Source organism: Lathamus discolor, chromosome 20 (assembly GCF_037157495.1).
Source record: "Lathamus discolor isolate bLatDis1 chromosome 20, bLatDis1.hap1, whole genome shotgun sequence".
In the NCBI taxonomy this organism is placed as follows: Eukaryota; Metazoa; Chordata; class Aves; order Psittaciformes; family Psittacidae; genus Lathamus; species Lathamus discolor.
This window is the reverse complement of record NC_088903.1, coordinates 624,648-649,078: the sequence shown is the minus strand read 5'-3', so window position 1 is coordinate 649,078 and position 24,431 is coordinate 624,648. Positions and strand designations below refer to the sequence as shown.

The 24,431-nt window shown below is 53.0% G+C and overlaps 3 protein-coding genes and 1 long non-coding RNA gene across 9 annotated transcripts in view; 2 read left to right on the top strand and 2 right to left on the bottom strand.

Moving 5' to 3' along the window:
* Positions 1-513: 513 nt before the first annotated feature.
* LOC136024205 (parathyroid hormone/parathyroid hormone-related peptide receptor-like) lies at positions 514-5,876 on the bottom strand. Its single transcript, XM_065699391.1, has 13 exons — positions 5,790-5,876; positions 4,779-4,884; positions 4,325-4,435; positions 4,087-4,211; positions 3,832-3,926; positions 3,360-3,546; positions 2,878-3,031; positions 2,660-2,720; positions 2,292-2,358; positions 1,912-2,006; positions 1,680-1,821; positions 1,546-1,587; positions 514-1,254 (listed from the first exon to the last, which is right to left on the bottom strand). Exons 1-13 carry the CDS (start codon positions 5,865-5,867, stop codon positions 892-894), a joined length of 1,626 nt encoding a protein of 541 aa, XP_065555463.1. The 5' UTR covers positions 5,868-5,876; the 3' UTR covers positions 514-891.
* A 1,688-nt stretch (positions 5,877-7,564) lies between these two features.
* LOC136024206 (uncharacterized) lies at positions 7,565-18,352 on the bottom strand. Of its 3 annotated transcripts, XR_010616790.1 has the most exons (4): positions 18,158-18,352; positions 17,610-17,732; positions 12,708-15,494; positions 7,565-12,511 (listed from the first exon to the last, which is right to left on the bottom strand). It is a non-coding gene; the product is annotated as an uncharacterized LOC136024206 (long non-coding RNA). The 3 variants fall into 3 exon arrangements; XR_010616789.1 differs by having other exon boundaries at positions 7,565-15,494; XR_010616791.1 differs by lacking the exon at positions 18,158-18,352 and adding an exon at positions 17,903-18,022 and having other exon boundaries at positions 7,565-15,494.
* Positions 8,160-14,255, top strand: LOC136024204 (myosin light chain, embryonic). Its single transcript, XM_065699390.1, has 8 exons — positions 8,160-8,469; positions 9,085-9,337; positions 9,892-9,919; positions 11,292-11,441; positions 11,964-12,137; positions 12,518-12,595; positions 13,155-13,198; positions 14,012-14,255. The coding sequence occupies exons 2-7, from the start codon at positions 9,239-9,241 to the stop codon at positions 13,181-13,183; spliced, it is 558 nt and encodes a 185-aa protein (XP_065555462.1). The 5' UTR covers positions 8,160-8,469; positions 9,085-9,238; the 3' UTR covers positions 13,184-13,198; positions 14,012-14,255.
* CDC27 (cell division cycle 27) overlaps positions 16,796-24,431 on the top strand; it is a 27,636-nt gene continuing 20,000 nt past the window's right edge. For 2 of the 4 annotated variants that reach the window (XM_065699386.1, XM_065699385.1), the window contains exons 1-2: positions 16,796-17,123; positions 23,060-23,135. In XM_065699386.1, coding sequence (XP_065555458.1) covers positions 17,097-17,123; positions 23,060-23,135 — 103 coding nt within the window. In that variant the 5' untranslated portion in view covers positions 16,796-17,096. The remainder of the gene's footprint in view (positions 17,124-23,059; positions 23,136-24,431) is intronic. The other 2 variants (XM_065699388.1, XM_065699387.1) reach the window with 2 other exon arrangements.

Sequence of the window (24,431 nt, the reverse complement as noted above, 5' to 3'; positions counted from 1 at the left end):
TCCAACAATGGGGAAATCCTCCCCTCCCCTGTGATCTGGTGGAATTACCTGGGCTGGGCAGTGCAAGCCCCACTCGCATGCCTTTGCCCACCAGGTGAAGAGCTGTTCCAGCAGCACAGTGCAGCAGAGAGGAAGCCAGGGTCTGGCTGCTGCCACCATGGATGTGCTTCCAGCCCTTGGCACCCTCTGCTGCCCTCCAGCAACCACCGAGTCCCTGATGGAGTTCATGGATGGGAACAAGCCATACAGACCATGTCTTCATTCACTTTCAAGACCAGAGGGCTGAGCCTTTTGCATGCAGTAGCCTATGTGTTCATGGATGATGGTGCTGGAAAGCCAAGGGGGGACCCAGCATTGCACTGTGCCCATTCCAGCCCATGCAGCTTGGCCTGGTGCCTGAGCCCAGTGGATGCTGGGATCCGCTGCAGCATCCTCATGCTCCCTGTTCCTGCTTTACCATGGCTGCAAGCTGCACAAGGATGCAGTTAAGGGTAGGATGAGCTGCAGAACAGCTCTACACAGCACCAGGCTGTATGATGTAGGTGCTACACTGGAGAGTCAGACTATGGGCTTGTTGAATCAGCTTTATACACACTGGAGCTGAAGTCACCTTCTGGACCAGAGGTATTTTGTGGGGATGATTCAAGGCTTTGCATGCACAGAGATCGCGTACATCAGTCACTGGTGTGTGGAAGGAAATGGGGTTTTGAACTGGCTGCTCCTTTATAGGCCAGGTAGGTAGAAAGAGCACATGGTCCCTTTGCGCACTGCCTGTGAGGGGAGGGAACTGGATCATTCCCTGTCTCAGCTCTCCATGCAAGCATCAAAGTGTGAGGATCAGCATCTTCCCAGTCACAGCTGGATGCCCAGATGGGAAACCCCCCATTCGCTTCACAGCATCGTCTCCAGCTCTTTGTTGAGGTTGGGGTGACCCCGATCCAGGTCTGTTCGATCCCCTGTGGTTTCCCCACCAAGTCTCTGGCTCATCTCCTGGGTCACACAGGGCACAAAGTTATCAGAGGCAAAGGAGCTGGGGATACAGCCCGGGAGGCTGGCCCGGGCTGGCAGCAGCAGCCCCCGCTGCTGGGTGCTCCCTGCTCCTCGCCCCACCAGGCTGGTGCTGAAGCTGGTGGTGGGGTGGGAGCTCAGCCCCCCATAGCAGTAGCTCCCCACTGCGCTGGTGGCACGAGCCTTCTGCTTGAAGTCCAGTGCCAGGCTCCTCCGAAAATGGGCTTTCTTGATCTCTGCCTGCACCTGAGGGAGAGATCAGAGGTGGCTGCTGGTATCCTGTCCCTTCCCCAAGGATTTCCCCCCTTGCAAAATCCCAGCCTGCTTTGGGTTGGAAGGGACCTTAAAGCTCATCCAGCTCCAACCGCTTGCCACAGGCAGGGACACCTTCCACTGGAGCAGCTTGCTCCATTAGGGAGCCTAAGATCTAATTCTACTGCCAGGGATGGATCCAAGCTTTTTCCCAGCCTGGGGGTTCCGGGTTGACTTCCCCAGCCCCAGAGAGGCTGCACCAGGGATCTCATGCTTCCAGCTTACCTCCCCATTGCAAAAGCAGTAGATAAAAGCCACAAAGAAACCCTGCCAAGAGAGACAGAGGTGAAGTTTGAGCTGGGCCACCCCACGCGTGCCTCCCCGCTCCTGGGATGAGCATTGCTGGGTGCTCGAAATACCTGCGAGGAGTTAAAGAGCATCTCGTAATGCATCTGGATCTGCCATAGGACCCCGGAGACTTCGGTGTAGGGCATGGCCATGAACACCACGTAATGGACTCCGAAAAGCGGCATCAGCACCAGCGTGGACTTGAGCAGCTTCCTGAGAGGAGAAACGCTCGGAGAATCAGCCCGGGAGGCAGCAGCGGAGCCACAGGAGGGCCAGGGCAGGGGCTGCGCTTCCAGCGCTTGCCTGTACTGCTGCCGGGGGTCCAGCTTCCCCGCGTGCGTCTCCCAGAGCTTGGAGGCCAGGACCCGGATGATGTTGAGGAAGAGGAAGAAGTTCACCTGCCAACAACCCCCCGCTGTGGTTCTATTGCCCACAGCCAGCATGGGTCTGCCCCAGCAGCCCCCCAGCATGAGGAGAGGCGGCTGTGGGTGAGCTGCAGGCAGGGACACAGAGGTGATGCTGTGGTCAGGGTGGGGAGGGACCAGTGTCCCTGCATCCCTCTGCATCGCCGCGTGCCAGAGGGGCTGCAGGCACAACCTTGGGGACCGCAAGCGAACAGCTCTGGGCCTCTATCCAGCCCCTTTCCCAAAAGGGATTGGGGGATTCAGCCATGGGATTCTTACCACAATGGCAGCCAAGATGGGGACCTGATAAATCCACTTCATGTTCCCTGCACTGAGATCCCAGCACCTGGAGAGACCCATAAAGAAACATCCTGAAGGAACCTGGACAGGAATGTTGCCAGCTGATGGCTCTCTTGACCCCATAACCAACATCCCCATCCTCCCTTCACTCCCTTTGTGTAAGTCTTGACCCAACAGCAGCCAGGCTACAACCATTCACAACCATTGTTACTCTGGATCCCTGCCAGTTTGATGGACAAGCCTCACAGTGTGCTCACTCCTCTCGCTCTTCATGCTCAGTTCATTCTGCCGGCATTTGCCACCAGCCTTCCCCTCCACAAAGGACTGTTGGAGGTGGACCCACGTACTGTGTATCAGCCAGGGAGGCCCTGACGCTGGCCCAGATGGACACGAACACAGCAGGGAGACCTGGAGGGGCAGGCAGCATGGTGAGGAGCAGGGATGAAACATCACCTTTGTAGACCAGCGCAGGTCTGGTCTGCATCCCACTGCCCTGCCTTGGGTGTCCTGTGCCACTCTGATGCCACAGCTCCCAGCTGCTCTCAGCTCTGGGGTCCATGCTTACCCCAGCCGATGATGATGAGGACCCACAGGTAGCTCTTGTTGGAGAGGAAGGCCATGAAGATCAGGCTATGCAGGTAGAGCCCTTCCACCAGGATCCAGTAGTGGTTGGTGGCCAGAAAATAGAGGAAGAGAGTCACCACCACCTTGCAGCCCACCTGTGGACACGTAGTCAGGGAAGTGCCCATATCAGGATGTGCCCTGAAAGCAAAACCTGACCAGCAAACCCCAGGCTGTGCCCCATCTCCCCTGGGATATTCCAGCATTCCAGAGCCGTGGCTCTACAATCTCCCATAGGAAAGGTGCTTCCCATACCAGGCCACACTGATGTCCTTTGCCCGCTGTGGCACCAGGGTGGGCAGAGCTGCAGGTTGCCCTTCATCACTCCCCTGAGCAGCGCAGCCCTGAGCTGGGAGCATCCCAACCACATCCCCTTGCACCAGGGCTCTTCCATCCCCTTTCCCCCGATCCTGCCTCCACACTTGCCAGGTGGCTCCGATGTCCTGGTGAAGGACCCATTTCTGCCCTGAAGTCCTCCTCCTGCATCTTCTCCATCTCCGTGGCCAGGGTGCCCGAGTAGAGCACCATGTCCTTCACGAAGATGCTCACCGCCCGGCAGATGAAGGAGGTGAAGAGGTGGATGTGGATGTAGTTGCGTGTGCAGTGCAGGCGCCTATGGAGAAGGGAAGTGACACGAGCCCAGCCCCAGCTGCCCAACAAGCTCATTGCACGTGGGACACGGTGAGCTCCAAGGTGTCAGCCCTCCCATGGGCACAGAAAACAGACCTGGAGGCAAGTGGGGCATCCACAACCTCTATAGCAGGGTGGAATTGGTCATACTGGGGGTGTTCTGGGCTGGGGTTTGGGGCCGGTTCCTGTTCCCATCAGAGGGTCATGTGTGCAGGCTATGGGGAGAGGAGGGCTCTCTCATGGGGATAAGGTTTTGGCTTCTCCTTACTTGAAGTACGAGAGGATGCAGACAGCAACAATGAGGGAGACCAGGGAGATGGAGTAGCCGATGGTGTACATCAGGTGCAGGCGGTCAAACACCTCCTGGAATCACAGAACCATGGAATGGTTTGGGGTGGAAGGGACCTTAAAGCTCATCCAGTTCCACGGGCAGGGACACCTCACACTAGAGCGGGTTGCTCCAAGCCCCTGTGTCCAACCTGGCCTTGAGCACTCCCAAGCCCTATTCCCAGGGAGCAGTCACCTTCTCACGGCTCCGGCTCTTGGAGGAAAAGAGCAGAGCGCACTCGGTGTAGTTGGCCCAGGTCTTGTTGATGCTGAGAGCCATGGCCCAGGTCCCCAGGGAGCTGCAGTACCGGTAGGCATGACCTGGGGAGGGCGACGGGCGCTGCGGCAGCAGAAGGACCCGAGGGAAGCCCAGGCACATCCCTGCTGGTGAGGGGTCACCAAGGGTCTCTCCCTGCTCAGGTCCAAGCTCTTACCTTGATGGTTGAAGTCATAGATGTAGTCTGGGCAGGGCACCGACACCTCCTGGCTGGGGGAGCCCTTTGGCCAGCAGATGATCCCATCCCACTCTGGAAGGCAGCTGGTGTCTGGTCAAAGAGCAAGGAGACAGCTCCCATCTCCAAACAGGGACACAGCTTCCCCCAGCTCCCCCAAGGGAAACGCGCTGCCAGCATCACCCCGGCCTGCAGGGCTTGGAGCAAGCTGCTCCAGTGGAAGGGGTCCCTGCCCACAGCAGGGGTTGGAGCTGGGTGAGCTTGAAGGTCCCTTCCAACCCAAACCAGGCTGGGATTCTATGAGCAGCACCCAATTACACACAGGGTGCCAGGATCTCCACAAACCCTCAAGCTCCATCCTCTCCCATCAGAGGGAACAGCATTCCCCATGGCGCATGCTGGGGCTGGCTGACCCATGCACAGGGATGGACACTACCTTGGATCGTCTCCAGCTGGGCTTTTATGTCCCTCTGGCATCTCTCCCTGGCTTCCACCAGGAGGTAGATCTGCTCTTCCTTTGTGAGAACATCGTCGGGGTCCACCTGCCAGGACAAGGCTGATGTGATGACACTTCCAGCAGCCTCGCAAGGGGCTGCAGGGATGCTGCAGGAACCTGACATGGGGCTGATGCTTTGCTGGCCGTTGCTTCTCTCAGCCACTGACTCACAGCATTGAGCAGGCCCATGCTTGGGGTAAGAAATGAGGCAAAGGCAGGCAGGGAAGCCAGGACACATGGAAGATGAATGTGCTGGCAGGCAAAGCTGATGGATGCTCTCCCAACCCTCCCATGTTTGTGTGGCTTTGAGTAGGCTCAAACACGATGGTGGGGAAGAGAAAAGCCTCCTGCTCTCGTTCTTCCCTCTTCCAAGGCTGAGGCTGACCGTGAGCCCCCTGCACCCCGTCCATGGCCCACTGACGAACACATGGACATGGTGGTGTGTTGGGCTTCCAGCCCCACCGGTGAGGTGGGCAAGATGTCCCTGTTGCCCACATGGAGCCCTTCAGAGCCAGGGCTGCAGCTTTGGAAGCGCAGAGGAGTTGGGATGCAGAGGGTTCACGTTGGCTCCTGGACTGCCCATGGCCAAATCCTGCCCCAGAGAGGAGACCCTGAGCTCCCATCCATGGTCTTCAAGGCAGCGTCTGTTGCTGGTGGGGGGCATGGAGCAGGACTGGGGGTGCTGGGGGTCCATCAGCAGGAGCTGACTATAAATCACCTCCTCCTTCTGTTCCCCCACTGCCTCTGAGGCAGTGAACCTGGCCCTGGATGCATCCAAGCAATGGGAAAACCACCCCGTTGTGGTGTCTTCGTGGCTGTGGAAGCTTTCAGCAGGAGCAGAGATGCTCTCCCTCCCCTCCTGCCCCACAGCTCTGTGGGGCGGGATGAGCAATCAGCAGGGTTTCAAGCCAGGAGAGGACCAGAGGAGCCCACAGGGCCATGCAGACTTACCAGAGCCCATGCAGAGCTGAGCAGGCAGCAGCAGAGGAGAAGTGCTGTGGTACCGCCCTTGGGAATCGACGTCTCCATGGTCCCACCGTGGCACTGGGATGGACCTCAGGGATGCTGAGCTGGAGAAGCACTGCGAGCCCCAGGCTGTGGGGCACCAGGACAGAGCATCTTCTGGGGCACCTTCCGCACTGCTGTCCCCCTTGGGGTCCTGGCAGTGCTATAGGGATCTATCTGCTCACAGGCTCACCAGGTGAAGGGGGTTCTCCCCCATCATCCTTGCTCCTATTCACTCTCCATCTCCCGCCTGCTTTAAGCAGCTCCTGGAGAGTGTGCAAACAGTTCCCACTCGGATGGGGATGGCAGAGGTTTATTGGCTCAGCCCTAGGTGCTAAAATCCTCTCCATTCAAGGCAGATTCCTCTTCTCCTTTCAGAAACTCCTCTCGCTGCCTGGTGCTCATTTCCCAGCTGTCACAGCATCCCCCCCCGTTGCCCCCGTGCTGCTCAGTCCCCTCCTGCCCCACACAGTCCCAAGGAGCTGGAGGACAGTGGGGAGAAACCCCAGTGATGTGGCTGGAGGCAGGGGGGCAGCGGGTGCAAGCACGTCAGCATCACCTGGGCACTGATGCTCCTGGGGTGGGACGTCTTTCAGGCAGATGCCAGCTTAACCCTTTGGCTTCTCTAGGGGTTGGGGTGTGCTTTGGGGATCAGACCCACTCCCCAGCAGGACAAGCACCCTCCTGTCTTTGTGTGTTTGCTTTGCAGAAGGATCTCACTGCACAACAGCTTTAACCTCCATGGATGAGGCTAAATGGGCACCGCAGGCAGAAGCAGGCAGATGGACAGTCCTGACGGCAGAGTTCCCATCATGATGGGTGTCACACAGCCCATGAACGGGATGAGCCAAACCAGCAGGTCCTTGGGCACCAGGTCAGAGTTGGTCTCATTGCAGCTGACAACATCCCCATAAGAGCAGTCCTTTGGCACCTGCATCCCCTTGGGAACACTCCAGGGCTGTCCCAGGCCTTTCAGGATCATTCTGATGCCACCCTTCTGGGTGGCTTTTGGGATCATTTAGGGCCACGAGGTTGCTCAGGGGCTGGAGCAGCTCCCGTATGGAGCCAGGCTGAGAACACTGGGGCTGTTCAGCCTGGAGAAGAGAAGCTGCGTGGAGACCTCAGAGCAGCTTCCAGTGTCTGAAGGGGGCTACAAGGATGCTGAAGAGGGACTCTTCAGCAGGGACTGTAGCGATAGGACAAGGGGTGATGCATTCCTGTGGCGATGGAAGGTGTTATCAGCTGGATGAGAGAGCAAAGCAAATCCCAATGACAGCACTCAGGAGGTGCTGTGCTCCCCCTGGTTAAGTTAGACAGAAGAACAAGCCTCTTGGTGGCTTTCCCTGCCACAGCAGTAAATCAAGGAGGGATTAGGGGCATCCTCAGAAGCTGCCTATCTCCTCTTCCCAGTTTAGCCACTACCATGGACCATTAGTGGATGCTGACACCAGTCCTGCATCGCTCTGCTCATCGAGATGCTGCACAGGCACGAAGGGCAAGAGATGGGAGAAGCATCTGAATTGCAGGATGAATGTAAAGGCTCTTCTGGGTTCTGAATCCTGACCCTGAAGCTGCAGGGAGCAGAGCTGAGGGTAAAGTGAGGTCGTTCTTTACCTGGGATGGGTGGGTGCTGGCTGAGGGGGAGGCAGCAGCACTCGGGGCAATTTGATTCCCAGAACCTGACCCAGGATCCGAGTTTGCCGTTAGCAAAACATGTTGGGTTTTCTCTTGCTAAATGACTTGCTTTATTATAGAGCACTCTGGAAAGCAATCACTGCAAATGAGTCCCATCCAGCCCCGAACCCACGCTAGCAACCCTCAGGTGACGGCAGACAGCAGTTTGCTGCTGCTCCCTCCTCCTGAAAGACCCCCATGACCCGGCTCGTGAGGGCTCGAGCAGTTCCCTTCACTCCCAGCCCTGCAGCAGCTCCGAAAGAGCAGGATTAGACCCAGCCGGTCATGCCAAGGCTGAGCTGCTGCGATACAACGTGACCTGGACCAGCCTGACTCAACCACCTGAAAATACAAATCTAAATGCATTTTTCTATGTCCATCTATAAACTATATTTAAACACACACATCTATGAAGTGTGTGTGTGTATACACGTACGGAATGGCTCAGGCTCCAGGCAGCACCAAGACCTCTCAGCTCTCGCACCGGGACCAGCAGCATCTCGCAGAATCCTGGTCCACCCAGTGGCTTGTGACGGTCCCTGCAGCGCAATTTAAGCCGACACTGGCTGGAGCAGTGAGGCTGCAGGTTTAGACGGCTCAGTGTAACCCTCAAGCCCCATTTTTGGGACTGCTGAACCCCGATGACCTCTTCTGCATCTTCTGCAGGTCTTCAAGCAGTTGGGAGAGGAGGGTGAGAGTAGGAGCATCTCCCACCGGAGCCTGCCCAGTGCCTAGAGAGGAGTTGAGATGGTACAGCCCATGCTGCCCTGCAGGTTTTGGGGTGCACGGGGTAACACAGCTACAGGTTGGGCAGAGAAGTGATCCAGAGCATCCCTGAGGAGAAGAACTCGGGGTGATGGTGGATGAGAAGCTGAATGTGAGCTGTCAGTATGCACCTGAGCCCAGAAACCACCCATGTGCTGGGCTGCATCAAAAGGAGCGTGAGCAGCAGGTTAGACCTGGATGATCCTAAGGTCCTTTCCAACCCAAACCATTCCATGGTTCTATGATGAGCAGCGCAGCGCCGTGAAAGGTCCTGAGCTGATGAATTAAATGCCTGGCTTTACCCTTCATTTGCATTACCCTCCTTAGCTATCCTCTGGAGGTGAGCACAGCTCCTCACCCGCACCTATTCTAAGGCACAAGCTCATCTCTGGGGAGCAATGGGGATAAACCAGCCCCTGAGCATGAGGCCAGGGGCTCATGCAGAGAGGACTGAGCTCTGCAGCAGCCCTTCCTAAACCCCGGTGGCACAAAGGGCTCTGCAGCGCTTGCCCTTGAGGCCCGCCAGCACCAGACGTGCTTTCCGCAGGGGCTTCACGGCAGCTCCATCAGCCCCGTGTTGCTGCTTCCCTGCCAGGCACCCGGGGCGGCTCAGGTTTAGGCTTTCAGTGCTCATTTAGCGAGCAGCCCCCGTGCAGCCCACCCGGCGCAGGTGCTAGAGGGGGCCATGTCCCCCCTGTTGTGGCTGGGGGGGTGTCTGATGGCTTGGCCATGCTGGGAGCTGATGACAATGGGCAATTGTCAAGTCGGGGCCCCTCTCGTTTGAGTTTTCTTCCTTTTATAGTAAGTAGCAGTTGCTCCAGCAGCTGGCCTGCCCCTGCGGGGTGAGCACGGGGCTTGTATATAAGGGAAGGAGCAGCCTTTGCCTTTCATCCTCGGTTCAGTGGCTTCGCTGGGCAGCAGGACCCATCCCTGCCCCTTTACACAGCCCCAGCACGATGCCAATCAAGAAACCTGACCCCAAGAAGGAATCGGCCAAAGCAGCTCCAGCCCCGGAGCCCCCCCGAGAACCTGCCTTTGATCCCAAGAGCGTGAAGGTGAGTGAGGGACGGAGACATCCCCGTCTCCCTTGGTGCCTGTCATCTGCAGGCATGGGCAGTGCGATGCGCCAGGCTGAGAGCCGGGCCTGGCAGGGGAGGACGAGCACATTGCATTGGAGCAGCGGCCGGGAGGGATGTGTTGATGCAGAGGGCTGGGAGGGATGCTCTCCTGGCTGTGGGGATGTTTCAGTCTTCCCCGCTGTGTCACGGTCCCAGCAGCCACCCACTGCCTCCATCCTGAAGTATTTGGCTGCCTGTGTTCTCTCCTCCACCTGAGAGCATCTTTGAGCCAAGTCAGCACAATGGGAGCTTGGTTTTTCCATTGTTCCTCAAGTTTTAGTCACGTATTTAAGCCAGAGGTGTGGCAGGGGCATTATTCAGAGCAGGCTCAGTGTGGAGGGTGTTTAATCGCTTGAACTAAGGATCAAGCATCCTGAAAACAGCATCCTTTCCACCTGACTGTGGAGAGGTTCAAATGCAGGAGAGAGCCCCCTCATTACCCCGTCCATAACGTAACACTGATGCCTGGCTCTGTTCTCTTCTCCTGACAGATTGAGTTCACTGCAGAGCAGATTGAAGGTAAGTGCAGACTTCACCTTTTCCCAGGGATGCCATTAGGAATGGGGAGTCCTTTTTCCAGGTAGCTTTTCACAGCAGACATAAAGGCCAAGGCCCCTCACATCAACCCCCCAGCTACAGGATGGAAAGGAGATGGGGCAGGGAGGAGGCAGCAGATGGAGATGGGAGCAATGCTGGGAGCCAGCACAGGGATTTAGCTAGGACTGTTGGGAGCAATAAACAGCCCCTGGCTCCTTGCTCTGTGCTGGGGGTGCCCCAGTTGCAGGGGATAATCCCTGCTTCAGGCAGGGAAAAGGTATTTTTCCATTCGTGGTGAGAGATGGAGCCTGGTTCAAAGCCGGATTCGTGTGGGAGGAGCAGCCTCTGGTGATGCAGATGAGCTGGGACTGGGATTCCTCATCTCTTCATGCCTCTGTACAGAGTAGGGGAGGGATGAGATGCGAGGGCAGATCCTGGTGTGGATACTGGGAGGAGGGGACACAGGATCCTGCAGGCTTGGCCCCAGACCAGCTTTGGAAAGGAGAACAGGGCCAGTGGGAACGTGAGCAAGTTAAAATGTGGAGATGTTTGGATTTAACCTGCAACGATGTCCCCCAGCATGTGGTGTGCTCCCGTGGCTCCGGGTGGCCAGGAGGGGACCGAGCACCCTCACAGCGGTGCCTCTTGGCCAGGGCCTCACAGTGGGGGATGCCCCGCCTTCAATATGCCCTATGGAGGGATCTCATCTGCAGAGATGGAGCCATCGTGAGGACAAGCAGGATAACAGCAGCACCCGGAGGTGCTGGCGGGGACCAGGGACAGGATTACGGGGACATGGTCCATGGGATGGTGAGGCTCAGCAGAAGATATAAAGATGCCAAGTAGAAAAGGAGCAAATCCAAGGCAAGGAGCAATCCCTGGGCCAGGATTCCCACCAAACACAAGGGGATGCCTACCTGACTGTGATGTCTCCATCGCTCCATGGAGACTGCGATCACCTCATCCCACCCAACAGCGGGAGAGAGGATGACTCTGCTTTGAGCGACTGTTGCTGGATGCTATGAAGATGGGCCAGAACCTGGAATTCATTGGTGCCATGGACAAGAAACCCACAGCTCTGGGTGCTGTGGGAACAAGCTTGGGAATGAATCTCCTGCATCCTTTCTGTGGTCTGCAAGGCTGGGGTGGACACGGTCGCCCTTCCTCAAACACAGCCAACGCTGTGCTGTGTCTGCCTGGCTGGGGGTGCCAGCAGAGCCATGGGGTGTCGTGGGGACCATGGGGATGCAGCAGGAGGGCACCCACCACGCACGTGTCCATCTTTTCCTTGCTCCGGTGGGGTGGGGAATGGGCCCAGCATGGAAAGGGACATCTGGGCTCTTCTCATCCACAGAGTTCAAAGAAGCCTTCAGCCTGTTTGACCGGACGCCCGCCGGGGCCATGCAGATCTCCTATGCCCAGTGTGGGGATGTCCTACGGGCGCTCGGCCACAACCCCACCAATGCAGAGGTCCTGAAGGTGCTGGGCAAGCCCAAAGCAGAAGGTGAGAGCAAAGTGGGGCAGCGGGGACGTGGTGGGACAAGTAATCCCTGTGCTTCCTGGCAGCCAGTGAAGGGCTATGTCCCCTTTAGGAAGAACCCAGTGAGATGAAGGCAATGATGCAGAGAGGCCTCATTCCTTCACTGCCCTTCCCTGTATACTACGGGTAACAGAAGGGGTAGTCTTGAGGGAGTAGACATAAGGGAGCGGTCCTCACCCGGGGATGGTGGCAATGGGTGTTTCACAGACCACATCCTGAGCTGGTGTGAACCTGACTGGTTCCAGTGCAGTTGCATGGCCTTGATGGCAAAGGACCTCCCTGCCGCTGTCAGTGGTCCGGGTGCGGTCCCCAGGTGTTAACACTTTATTCCTCATAGGGATCTTCCGATCTCAAGTACCAACAGTCCCACCACCTTGTGGTGCTTCTCTCCTGTACTCACACGAGACCAGGAAGGTCACATCCTCGGAGGCTGATTTCAGCCTAAGGAGGTTTCATCTCTGACCCCATCTCCTCCTCCCCTTCCAGAAATGAACACGAAGCTGCTGGACTTTGAGGCCTTCCTGCCCATCCTGCAGCACTTCACCCGCACCAAGGAGCAGGGCACCTTCGAGGACTTCGTGGAAGGGCTGCGTGTCTTTGACAAGGAGGGCAATGGCATGGTGATGGGCGCCGAGCTGCGCCATGTGCTGGTCACACTGGGTACGGGCTGGCCCTGGGCTGGGGAGCAGGACACAGGCCACCCCTAATGGCTTGGGTTAGTTGGGTGGCCTCATGCATCAGAGAGACCCTTTCGACTCTGCTGCTCATAGGCTTTCATTAACGGCTCCTGAATATGTGGCCTTTTCCACCTGACCACTTCATGCATGATCCAGGTGAGATGGAGAGGCCGTAACATCCTCAGTTATCAGACAACCACTGCAGTTTGGTCCTCTCTCCAGCAGCATTCCCCAGCCTGTGGTGTCACACAGCTCCTTCTGAATCCCTTTTTCCTTCCTCTGGTGACTTTGGCTCTCTGGGAAAAGGACAGGAAGGTCCTGGGGGGCTGAGAACCCTGCCCTCACCTCTCCATCATCCTGCAGGAGAGAAGATGACAGAAAGCGAGGTGGAGCAGCTGATGGCAGGGCAAGAAGATGCCAATGGCTGTATCAACTATGAAGGTAGGAGCAAGACATTCCCATTGAGACCATCTCAAACACGGTTGTCTTGGCTTAGGGTGCAAAATGGGCCCTCTGGGAGGACATTGGTGATCCCTGAGAGGGAGATACTGACCCGTCCAAAGCTTCTCCACAGAGAGCTGTGAGACGTGTCAGCTGGGCTGGGAACAAGGTGGCCGTGTCAGTGACTTCCAGGTGAAGAAGGCACGTTTCCAAGGGTTTATCCCCATTTTTCCACTGGTTTGTTGTGAGCTAACAAACAAAGCCAGCACCTTCCACAGCAGAGGCGAGTTGGGAACATTTAGGAATGGCTCCAAGAGGGTGAAAATCTGGCACAGGTGGTGGTTAAAACTGGGAAGCCCTAAAATTGAGGAAAAGGGGGGACCTATTTCCCTTGGCCTAAGCAAACTGAGGATATTGGCTCTGACTCATCCCCAAGAGGCATCCCCATGAGCCCTGGCATCGCTCATCCCCTTTGTCCCTGGGGTACCCCAGGCTCTGCCTGCTCCACCACAGCTCACATCCTTTGACCTCCCATGCTCATTCCTCCTTTTCTCCCCAGCTTTCGTCAAGCACATCATGTCTGGCTGAAAGAAGAAACTTCAGGTGAGTTCATGGTGTCTGAAACTGGAACAATCCCAGCTCTGAAAGCACCAGAAGCTGCGTTCATGATAACAAACCTCATATGTAACTTGTGCCGTCTATTGAGGACAGCATCAACCCTGTCACTGTCCGTCGTGGCCTGGTTAACTGTGTTGATAACAAAGAGGTTGCTGTGGTTTATGGTGCTACATTTTCTAAGCCACCAGGAGGTGGGCATCAGTGGGAATAAGTATTGAAAACCCTGAGGCAGTGAAGGACTTGATGCTAAGGAAACACAAAACACTTAAACAAGGGAATTCCTGACCTCAGAAGTATCAACATTCCCATTCCCATTAGAAAGAAGATGGGAAATGTACCACTGATGCTTGTTAAGCTTTTTGTGATCCTCAAAGTCTTGCCTGAGGAAAACAAAGAAACAGGGTGAACAATCCCTTTGAAATCTATGCAGTTTAAAAGGAAATCCAAGTTATAAGAGCCAGTCCCAGCCTCCCCTCCAGATACTGCTAAATATACAACTTAAACATTTAAACCCCTCTGTTTCCCTCTCTGCAAACCTCTTTAGCCATCAGAAGGTTAAAGCAGGGACAGAGAACTCTGACCTTTGAATGTTCAGCATCCTTTTCATCTTGGTTTGAATCCATTTCTCTCCAGTTCCCGTTCATCAGCTCAGCAACACAGGTGCTTGGGTGGCAAATGCTGCTGGAAAGATTAACTCTACACAAGCCCATTGGCATGTAACTGGTGTGGGATTACAGCTACGGACATCCGCTCTCAAAGATTCCCTGTGCTAAGCCCTCTCCTGCTCTTGTCCCCCAGCTCTCAGCAATGTTGGAACCCACCCGAGCACCACAAGCAGCGAGATTCCTCCATCTGTGTCCCTTCCACGCTGGATGTCACGCATCTGCAGGTGTGCCACCACGAAGAGCTGGCCTCCACGAGCGTGTGCCTAAGCCTCGGTGTACAATGAGACCTCTGCAGCTTGGGTTTAACCCTTAAGTTATTCTGTTCAGTCTATTTTTCTGTGACATTTGGCTCATTAAAATCCATCCTTCTTCCCTTACATGGTATCTCTGCTTTGGGTTTACTGCTCTTTGAAGTGGCAAATGGAAGGAGACTCCTCGGTCTCCACCAGCTCCCTGAGACAGCAGGATGCTCCCACAGAGAGGGGGAAAGGGCAGGTTTATGACCATTAGGTGTGAGGGAAGAGTGAGGGTCTTTGCCTATCCCCATGTGGGACCAGGAGCTGGGCTGCGATCTGGCCACATCTTCCTGATGGGAGCAGAGAGAGTAAGAGGGACAAGCTGCATCCAATTGTTCTTCTCCCCTGTTCTTGGGGTGCTCTTCACCTCCCCTGTGCCCTAAACCCAGCCCTTTTCCAGCCCTTTAGCCCATCTGCCCTACAACATGCCGCCCCAAGAGCATCCCCTCCAGGTCCATAGGAGCAAAGGTGGGGTAAAGGGGGACCTGCACTGTCCCAATCACAGGAGAGACCAACAGGGACCTCTCCTTCACCAGCATAAGGCCTGCCCCAGCCAGAAAAGGCCAGAGGCCCCTTAGAAACAAACCCACCCAAAACCACCAGGGAAAACATGAAAAGCATTAATTCTGTACATCATCAACAGGCCTCAAGGTCCAGTTTTGAGAGCTGATTTCCAGGAAGCTGAGTCCTGATGAACCAGCGAGGGGGAAGGAAAATGGGGAAGCAACAGGTCCCTGTGGTGTGGGCAGTGTCCTGCCTGGGGTGGAGCCAGCCAGGACAGGGCTCCAGGATGGTTCCTCTTCAAGCAGACAGGCAGGAGCTGGCTGGAGCTCCGGGGGCTCTGTCTCTGTTCCTACCTGCAAAGAACCCATCAGAGCATCCTTCCAAGAGGTGAATAATTCACGGCAGGGAACTGAGATGCACACCTGGGAGCAGAAAACATCTTTGATTTGGTTCTTATCCCAGTGTCCTGGCTCCAGGACTTTGATCAGAAACTGAAGGTGTTTTGCTCTGATGGAGCTGACTTCAGCTGCCGCTTGTGTGTTTCTGTGCAGTGATTGAGTAACAGCTGCTTTCTATTCCCACTGTGATTCAAAGGCTCACCGAAAGCAACACAAGCTGTTTAGAGATGCCAAGATTAGATTTTAGCTCCTGTCTGTGGTTATTTCCACAGCTGCCATTAGGGAGAATCTGGGTATCCCGCTTCTTTAATGTATTATTTCTGCTTCGACCTGGGAAAGGATCACCATGAAGGGTGAGAAAGGACATTGCTTTGTCTTTGAGGCTCCAGCTCCTGTGCAGACAGGAGTGTTCTTCACCCTGTAAACGAAAACCAAAGAGACAGAGCAAAAGAGAGCAGTGGCAAATGGCAGCACTAGAGAAAATGGTGGCAGCTGTGAAATCCACCCTCCGAAGCACCCTTGGGGTGGCAGCCAGCCACGCTGGACTCTGGGGACCTGTTCTGTCTCTTTAGGGTAAAGCAGAGCTGCTTTGTACTGAAGCAGCTTGGAATGATGCATTTGAACAGGCACAGGATATACCTCTATACAGCTATATACTTCTGTACTCCATGCCCTATCTCCTGCTCTGGAGAGGCCAAGGATCCCAAGGAGCAAGTGGTTTTAGCCCCACAGACGTGTGGACACCAGGGAGTGACTGACTCCATGAGCAGGCCTGCACTGCAGGACTGGAGGAGTCTTATGTCCCAAGATAAGAGCCAGTGCTCTGTCCTTTTATAGTTTGGATGCTTTGCTTGACGTCCAGGAGGCTCCGAGGAGGGGTTAAAGGAACCCTCCCAGCCTAAGGAGAGCCCATGGCTCTATCTCCTCAGGCTGCGATAAGACAGAGCCTCATACCAAAGATGGTCTGGGTGTCAGGAGGGTTAGCGCAGCGCCCTGCGGAACGGAAGAGACAGATGGAGCCAGCTTTCATCCTGAGGAGATAGCAGCAGTGCACAGCAGGGCACCAAGATCGGAATGAGGACGATGAGCATGGTCTGTGCTCCTTCAAAGGCTCCCTGGGACCCCCAGGCGCACACAGACACACATCCCCATCATCCCACGAGCCTTCCCTTTAGGGAGGGCAGACATTTCACTGCAGCGTGGTGTTTGTGCTCAGCAGAATGAGTTGGGTCAACCTGATGGCAAACCAGATATCCACCCCTGGGGGAAAGCACTGCTCCATGACCCTGTTCATTATGTGTCTCAGGCTTTGGCCTTCCACGCCAGCCGGCTCAGACCTGCAGACGTACCAGGGCAACAACCAACTAGTACATACCCTATTCAGAAACACGGAGAAGGACATGCAAAAAGCGCACGGAAGCAGGCAAGGCAAGCCTCCTGCTCCACACCAACTGCCCAACATAAGCACCCCCCCAGCTTACAGACTGATGCAGCCCCAGCTCCCACGTGTGCTCTGCGGCACATCAGGGTGCAGCCCAGCACACGGGTGGCAATGTGCGTGTACTAAACCGAACTTTAATTGCGCCGCCTGGAGCCCATGCACTGGGAACGGAACAGAGCTCCGAGCCACACGCGGCCCCTTGGACCCCCGGCGGGCAGCTCGGCTATTTCCGTCCGCGCTCGGGCGGCTCCGGCAGCAGAAGCGCTTCCGCCGGGCGGACGGACGGCTGGGGAGCTCCCCAGCTGTTTTCCGTCGGCGTTCGGCTCTCTCCGGCTGAAGCTTCGGCTATTTCCGGCAGGCGGTTCGGCTATTTCCGCCGCTAGCTTCGGGCGGACTCGGCGCTTGGCCGGCCTCGTTCCTTCCCTCCCCGCCGCCTGCCCCGGTAACGGTCGCTGGGAGTTTAAATGAGCAGGGGCCGGGCCGTGCCGCGCCGCTGCCGGGACACGCACTGAGGCGGGGCCGGGGCTGCCCCGCTCCGGGCTCTGCGAGGAGGCGGCGGAGGAGGCCGGGGAGAGCAGGATGACGGTGCTGCAGGAACCCGTCCAGGTACCGACCCCTGCGCGGCTCGGGCTCGCCGCCGCGCTCAGGCCCCAGGGCCCGGCCCGGCCTGGCGGGGGGAGCTGGCCTTGCCGCACCGCGCGCTCCGCGGGGAAGGCCTCCCCGCCGCCGGGCCCTCTCCTGGGGCGGGAGGCCCCGCTCCGCTCGGGCCGCTCCTGGGTCTGGGGGCCTACGGGCCCCGGGCGCCCCCTCCGCCGGGGGGCGCGGGCCAGGCCCGCGGGGCGCTCTCCGCCGCCAGCCCCGGCTCCTCCGCCGGGCTGCGGGAGGGCTGCGGGGCTTCCGTGCTCCTCCGTGCGTCCCCTCCCCATCCCCTGCGCCTCCGGGACGAGCCGCCCTCGCCCTTTCGCCCCCGACCGGGGGAGCCGGCCTCACCCCGGGGCTGCCGGTGCCCCGCGGCCTCCAGATAAAGGCCCTTTCGGCTCCCCCGGTGGCTCCCCTGGGAGACCTGTTGATACCTCTCTCCATCTCGCTTACCTTTCTGCGTTTGCTGCTGTTTCGTTTGTAAATGCTCGCAGCGCGCTCCGCTCCGGACGTGTGATGCAGATGAAGGGCGTTCCTTCTTCCCAAGGAGTTGGTCCCTTCCCATGGATGGGAGACCTGGAAGAGAAAATAACACAGATTTTGGTTTTCCTCTGTATTTTAGTGTCACTGCAGTGACCCTGATGGGCTTCCTGCTCTTGTTCTCAGTCTTCCCATTTAAAAGGCATGATTCATTGAAATAAGAGTTGCTGCTGCTTTCCACCTTGCCTGTACACCCATTATTCTACCTATTCTGTAATCTCCATTAATCAGTCTTCTTTTTGTGTCCGCGTTCTTGTTGTTTGGTTCGGTTTTAGCCTTTCAACAGGGTGGATTTGTTTCTAGTTATGGTAGGAACATGTTGCTGGAAGTGTCTTGGTAGCACACGACTGTGCTCTGTAATGAGCATTGTGACAATGCGTGCTTTTGGCTCTCCTCTCTTCTTTTAATGAAAAGGTAGGAGGGGAAGGAAGACTTTTCCTGTGGAAGACCACCCTGCTGACCTGATCCTTTCCGTGCAAGATGGTGATGGTGCTCTTGTAGACCAGGGGTTTGTGTCCTTGATGCCACTGTTCTGCTCATCCACTCGGAGAGCAAGGGTCAGTGCAGAGCTGGAAATGGCACCTGGTTCCTCTTTGCACTGGTCACACTTATGCCATTGCTGTTACCCTTGGAGCTGGGATGGCTGGTTTGTATCAGTTGGGTATTCTAGGAAAACATGGGGTTACAATAGAGAAGGAAGCAAGAATGCATTGTGGAGTGAATGCCCGGAAACAATATTTAGTGTTTCCAGCACTGTGCTAATTAGACAAACCGAGTGGAAAATATTTGCTATTCTGGGAGTTCCCTGGTAGAAATGTGCAGTCTTGTGCTCATTTTCTTGATAGGTGAAGACCTCGCTAATGTCATTCTCCATTCTGAAGCTCTCATCAGCTTGGCTGCTTCCATGAGGTTTTGCTGTGTTGAATATATCTATTTAGATTCTGCTTGCTTTCAAATACCAAACAGTTCCATTATCGGTGGTTCTGCTGCCCTTATCTTTGCTGCTATTCCTTGCTTAGAGCAACACTGGGAAGTTTAGGTTTTGTTCTTTTTTGTGGCCTTGGTCATATCCTTGCTTTTAACAGTAAAGAAATCGCCGGTGCACCATCCAGTACAAGGTCAGCATTTGAGTTCTGCCTGTTTCTACTGTGGTTTCTGTAGTCCATAGTGCCATAGCTACAAGCAGCATTGTAAATACTGGACAGCTTTACTGCAGCACCTTTCCCACCCAACTCATGCTTGTTTCCTCACTGATGTAACGTGTCCAGTGAGTGGTCTCCGTTTCACTGTGCACGTCTGGGTGCAGTTGATTGCATTTCTGAATCCCCGTTTTAGCTGGAATCCACGGATTTAGCTCTGTTTTCCTGATTTTTTTCAAGTGCTCTGATTGGACAATTTGACACTACTTCTCATTTTTGTCATTGCAGAGATTTTTTCCTGTCTATTTGTCTGTTCTCTCTCAGCCTTTCAGATGTCTGCAGGGCTTAGCATTCCAGGAACAAACTGTCATCTTTGCAGTTGTGATAGGCAAAAGATGGTAAATAATCCCATCCCTGTGTGTGTGTTGCCTTGTGTTACAAGAAATTAATGTCCCAAAAGGCATCCTCTTCCCTGATTTGATTTTTACTAACTTCTTTTAATCCTTTAAGATGAACAAAAGTACCAACAAGAAGAGCTCACGCAGACAGCAGACCTCTACTTTTCATCCTGATGTGGTCAGTTTAAAACTCTTCAGCTCAAAAGTAAAGCCTTGTATGCCATGTACTGAGAAGCAGACTGGATGCTTTCCAAGTGTTTCTGAAAAACAGCTTGGAAACAAAATGAACACTTTCCTTGGGGTTTAGCTGTTCAAGGTGATCATCTGCTGTGACCCACTTGAATGCTGCTTGAGCTCCAAGGCTGTTGTGGTGGCTGCAAACGCCCAGTGCCATTCTCTGCTCGTTTGATGCATACCTGGTAAATGCAGCACAGCTTATCACAGAAAAGTCTTCTTTCCTCTGCCCACCCTGGAGAAGTCTTAAATTGTGGTAGAAGCTGCTTAGCATACCAATAGGCTATAAAGCTTTCAAAATTCCTTCCAAAGCTACAGAACTGTCAGAAGAGAACACCTATCTTTCAAGAGCTCTTTGGTTTATATATGAAGTGACACTTGGACAATGCACAGGATTTTCTAGGTGGAAGGTAGACCTGTCTGAATCTGCATTTCTTTTCTTGCTCTCATCTCTGAGGAGTCTTTGCTGCAGAGCTGTGGTTGGTATGGTAGTTTTGGAATTCCCTGCTCACTTTCCATTTTTAACTGAATGCATCTTTAATCTGAGAGACTAGGGCCTGGAGGTTCATCTGATCTGCAAGCACACTTAAATAAGACTGTGCAACTCTTCAAGCTTCCTTCCTGTCCATATTTGTAGCCCCAAGAACAGAAATCACGACTGAAGCATCTCAAGTTCTTTGCACACTCTTGAGGAGGCAACTGATTTGGGCTTCTGCTGACAGGTTCCATGTAAAACTTGATAACTGCCATAGGGAGGAAACTAAGGCTGCATTTGGATTGTGTTTGTGCTTGTACTGTGGTGTCCTGCTCTGAAATCTTTTAGATTAAGTAGTTTTTATTGTGTAAATGCTCCTAAAGTTCTTTGCTCCAGACCACTCTTCTGGTGTGGTTTTGCAGTTATGTGCCACTAATGCTGTGTAGATGCATTGGACTCCTGCTAGAACAAACTAAATTACTAAAGAGATTGATTGAAAGATGCACAAGAAATGTTCTTTTTCAGTAGTTGAGACACAGTCATACCTTAGACATCTGTTCTCATAGAAAAAGGTTACTGTGTAGGTATGTGATTCCTTGCCACCTTCTTTTTCTCTTCCTGCTGCTCTAGGAGAGTGTGTGCAAGGATCCTGCCTTCAGCATTCATCCGCTGAAGGCACGAGTCTGACTTGCACCTTTTGGGTTGCAAAATGACAGTTACTGCAGGGCTACTATCAGCTGACATCTTGCTTCCACTGGGACTCTGCTCAGCAACAATTGTTAGTTGAGCCAGTATGTAGTGTAACTTTATAATGTGGCTGCAAAATCACTTGTGTCCTCTCTTAGCCTTTGGCAAGATAGTTTCTGGCAACTTGCTCCTGTTTGAGAAGTCAAATGACACTGATTTCACCACTGCCACCACCCGCATGCCTTTGTTTTGTAAGCTTGCAGAGTTACAGCCCTGTAAAGACAGCACTTTTAACCTGAAGATGGCACAAAGTAGATAGATTCAGCTAAATGTGACTCATGACTCGGTAAAGGGAGAGCTGCTTTTGAGAGCAAGAGGAAAATAAGACTTTAGGCTGCTCTAACTCGGGTACAGTGTGAAAGATTTTTTACACTGTCCTTCTGTCTCATGCTTTCTGTGCCACACTGACCAGAACAATGTACGGCCTTGGAGCTTTTCAAGGTAAAAGGGAGTAATCACTTGAGGCAGACTCTGGCTGAAGGTATCTGGAGTGTGGAATACTGCCAGGGAGAAAGAATAAGGAGTTTGCATTGTAATAATCAAAGTAAGAGAATTCACTTTCAAATGTCTTCATACAAGCTTAAAAGTACCTATTGACTTTCAAAGGATGTTGTTGGGACCTACTGATAGAAGCAAAACAGTATCTCTGAGATTCTGTGTATAATATTCTGTATAGTAATTGGAGCCTCTGGGGTGTAGTGTTCATGAAGACTGTGTAGGCTTCCCGTGAAGAGAACTTGCACATTTTTCACACCCTGTGTTTGTCAAGTTTGTGTTGGAAGTAGCAGCATATGGTATATGTAACTCTGTGATGTTTGACTTTTTTTCAGATGAAATTGGCATTTGCTTTTCCTACTGGGAATAGCATTGCAGGATGCTATTTCTTTAGCTCTGGAAGATCTATTTTCGTTTCAGAGTGTCTCATAGGTATCAATAGCTAATTCTGTTTGTCTTCAATTCTGATGAATATTGAAGTACTAAACCAAAGCGCCTCGAATTCCTGAGTTCAGATCTTGCTTCGATTGATAATGACAAACCTGCTGCAACATGGCCGTTTGCTCCTTATAAAAAACAGCTTTGGAACCTGAGCAAGACTGATGAGTAGGGAGGAACCACAGTCCTGGTACCAGCCTGCTCACCTGAGAACGCAAACATCTGCATATGATACAGCATCCACACTGCTATTTGTAATGGGCATATACTTGTAATATAGTCTTTACAGACTTGTATATGCGTAATGTGTTCTTTCCAGATAACGTAAGGCTTCTAATCTGATCTGAACAAAATGGGCAGAATATCTGTTGTGAACCCTGCATATCCCAGCCTGTCTGCTGGACAGCTCTTGCTTGTAGCTCAGGAATGGTGACAGCACTGCAATTGTGACAGCAGCTTTAGTGGGATACACAGTTTGTGCTCCTGTGTGTACGTTTGGTTTGCCTTTCACTGGAGTAGTGCCATGTTTTGAGTCCGCACAAATAGCGATAGGTCCAGACTCTCCAGCTTGGTGTTCATGAACAAAGGTGGTGGTACCCTTACTCAGGTAGCTGGTTCTGACCAAGGATGGATATAGGAGCAAAATGCAGAAGCAGGTTTGCCTTGACCTATGTCTGTGTATATCAGTTTGTCCATCTCATTTGCATTGCATTCTTCTGTGATCCTAATTAGTGGCAGGAGGGAGATGGCTGATGAGCAAAGAGCACACAAAAAGCAATGGATCATGTTGATTCTTAAGGGAACACTGATATCCCTCCAAGGACAGCACTGCGTACCTAAGTACTTAATCAACAGGCTTGTATCGACAGCCTCAGACACTGACGTGATTTCAGTCCTGTTGAGTTTTGGTTTAGCATGTCTCAAGAGGAGATGGTTTACATGGATTTACGCATAACACCAGTAAAATGGGTTGGGCACCCAGCTCTGTCCCACCCCTCTGCCCTTCCTAAGAGCAGAATGGAATAGTCCAGCACCCAGCGGGGGGCTGGATTTTGTTTTTACCTTTACTTTGTGGCCTTGTTTGGTGGGAGTCTGCAGTAATTCATGCTGGTATGCACTTGTAGCAACTGGGAGCCCTCACTCTTATTTCAGTGCATGCTGGCTGAGGTTTATGGACAGTTGCGTGTAGTAGCTAGTGAGCAACACTCTTAGATTAGTTCATGACTTCAGTGCTAAATTGGGTGTTTTGATTTTTGTCTTTTTAAGTCTCCTTACCAATAGCTGAAAAAACTAGAGCTTGGCCTGTGGGTTTATCTTCTCTATTCCTATGCCTCAAAGTTCAGTTTTCAACTTTGCCTTTTTTAACTCCTAAGGGCTAATGAGTTTTTGCATTTTTAAAGCTTCTCTCTAAATGTAGATTCTTTTCTTGTCTTGCAGGCTGCTATATGGCAAGCACTTAACCACTACGCTTACCGAGATGCTGTGTTCCTGGCAGAAAGATTATATGCAGAAGGTATGTACTGTGCAAATATAAAGCTTTCTCTCAATGTTGATTTTTGGGATTGTTGAGCCTCTGATTCTACTTTGTTTTACTCCTGTTGTTGTGATAATGAAGTTTAACTTGCTGCTTGGGGAAGGCAGAAGAATGTCTCGCAGTTAGACTGGAAAATGAGATAATGGAACAGCAGTAATGTTATTTTACAGTAGAATCTCCTTAAAAAAAATTGGGGTTGTGTGTCTGAGCACAATGTTTACAGTGATCTGTTGTATGGTATCAAATGGGAGAGAAGGGTTGTAATAGCTTTTTCAGGCCGAACAGCCCCAGTTTTCTCAGGCTGTGTTCAAAGGGAGGTGCTCCAGTCCCTGTTCATCCTCATGGCCTCATCTGGACTTGGTTCAACAGCTCCATGTCCTTATGTTGAGCACGCAAGTGGTTTTTGGGCTACCCATGAAATCTGGGGTCTTCCATCTGGTGCTTAAATGACAAAATGTTGTGTAGAATATTAAGGTACCTTATGATCTAGGTGTGCATAAAGAAAATGGTGCTTTAGAGATGATGTATCTCTCCTGAATGCAGCACACTGTGAAATGCAGGGAAATGCTGGATTGAAGGTAATTGCAGCAGCCAAGAGAAAAATGAATGACTCGATCCTGACGTTATCTTTGCAGAATAATGCTCTGTAAGAGTACTTCAGAGTGCTTTTTTCGGTGACCAGCAGTGCTGTGAGAGAGCAGCATGCATGCTGGCACTTGGTTCAAGCAATTAACTGCTAACAAAACATCTGGCTTCTGCTTAAAATAAGTAGTTATACCACAGAGTAGAAGCTGCTGAACTTGAATACAGTGACTCCATATTGACAGTAGAGATTTTACCCTGAGATTAACTTTGAAGTCCACAGGCAGTTACTGCCCTTGTGGGGATGGCTGTGGCTTGGTATTTTCCCAGAACTTGGAAGTGTGTTAAATTAATGGAGAAAGGAATTAATTTAACTTTAATTTTCAAAACTCTCTACTGGTGGTTTTAGGATAAGGCAAATAAAATGTCTTCTCTCTAGGTCTTCGGTTTCCACTGTTCCTGTCTGTGTGATGACACAAACTAGTCTCTTTCAGTGTAGCGAAAGGTTGGGGTAGGTTGCCCAAAGAGGTTTTTTGTACAGTGTTCATACTGATTTTCTGAAGAGCTCCATGTAGGTAGATGAACAAACATCAGAACTGTTTCTTTAAATGCTGAATTCCATTTAATGGTAGCCTCTTCTGAAAAATAGAAAGTAATGTTGGTTTCTCAGTTGTTTGGAGGTTTAAGTTTCTC

Coding starts and splice junctions, on each gene's coding strand:
- LOC136024205 (XM_065699391.1), bottom strand. CDS start 5,867: ATGGAGACGTCGATTCCCAAGGGCGGTACCACAGCACTTCTCCTCTGC. Junction 3,032..3,359: donor CAGGACATCGGAGCCACCTG/GCAAGTGTGGAG, acceptor ACGTGTCCACAG/GTGGGCTGCAAGGTGGTGGT. Junction 2,721..2,877: donor CCTCATCATCATCGGCTGGG/GTAAGCATGGAC, acceptor CTGCCCCTCCAG/GTCTCCCTGCTGTGTTCGTG.
- LOC136024204 (XM_065699390.1), top strand. CDS start 9,239: ATGCCAATCAAGAAACCTGACCCCAAGAAGGAATCGGCCAAAGCAGCT. Junction 9,338..9,891: donor TTGATCCCAAGAGCGTGAAG/GTGAGTGAGGGA, acceptor TTCTCCTGACAG/ATTGAGTTCACTGCAGAGCA. Junction 9,920..11,291: donor CACTGCAGAGCAGATTGAAG/GTAAGTGCAGAC, acceptor TCTCATCCACAG/AGTTCAAAGAAGCCTTCAGC.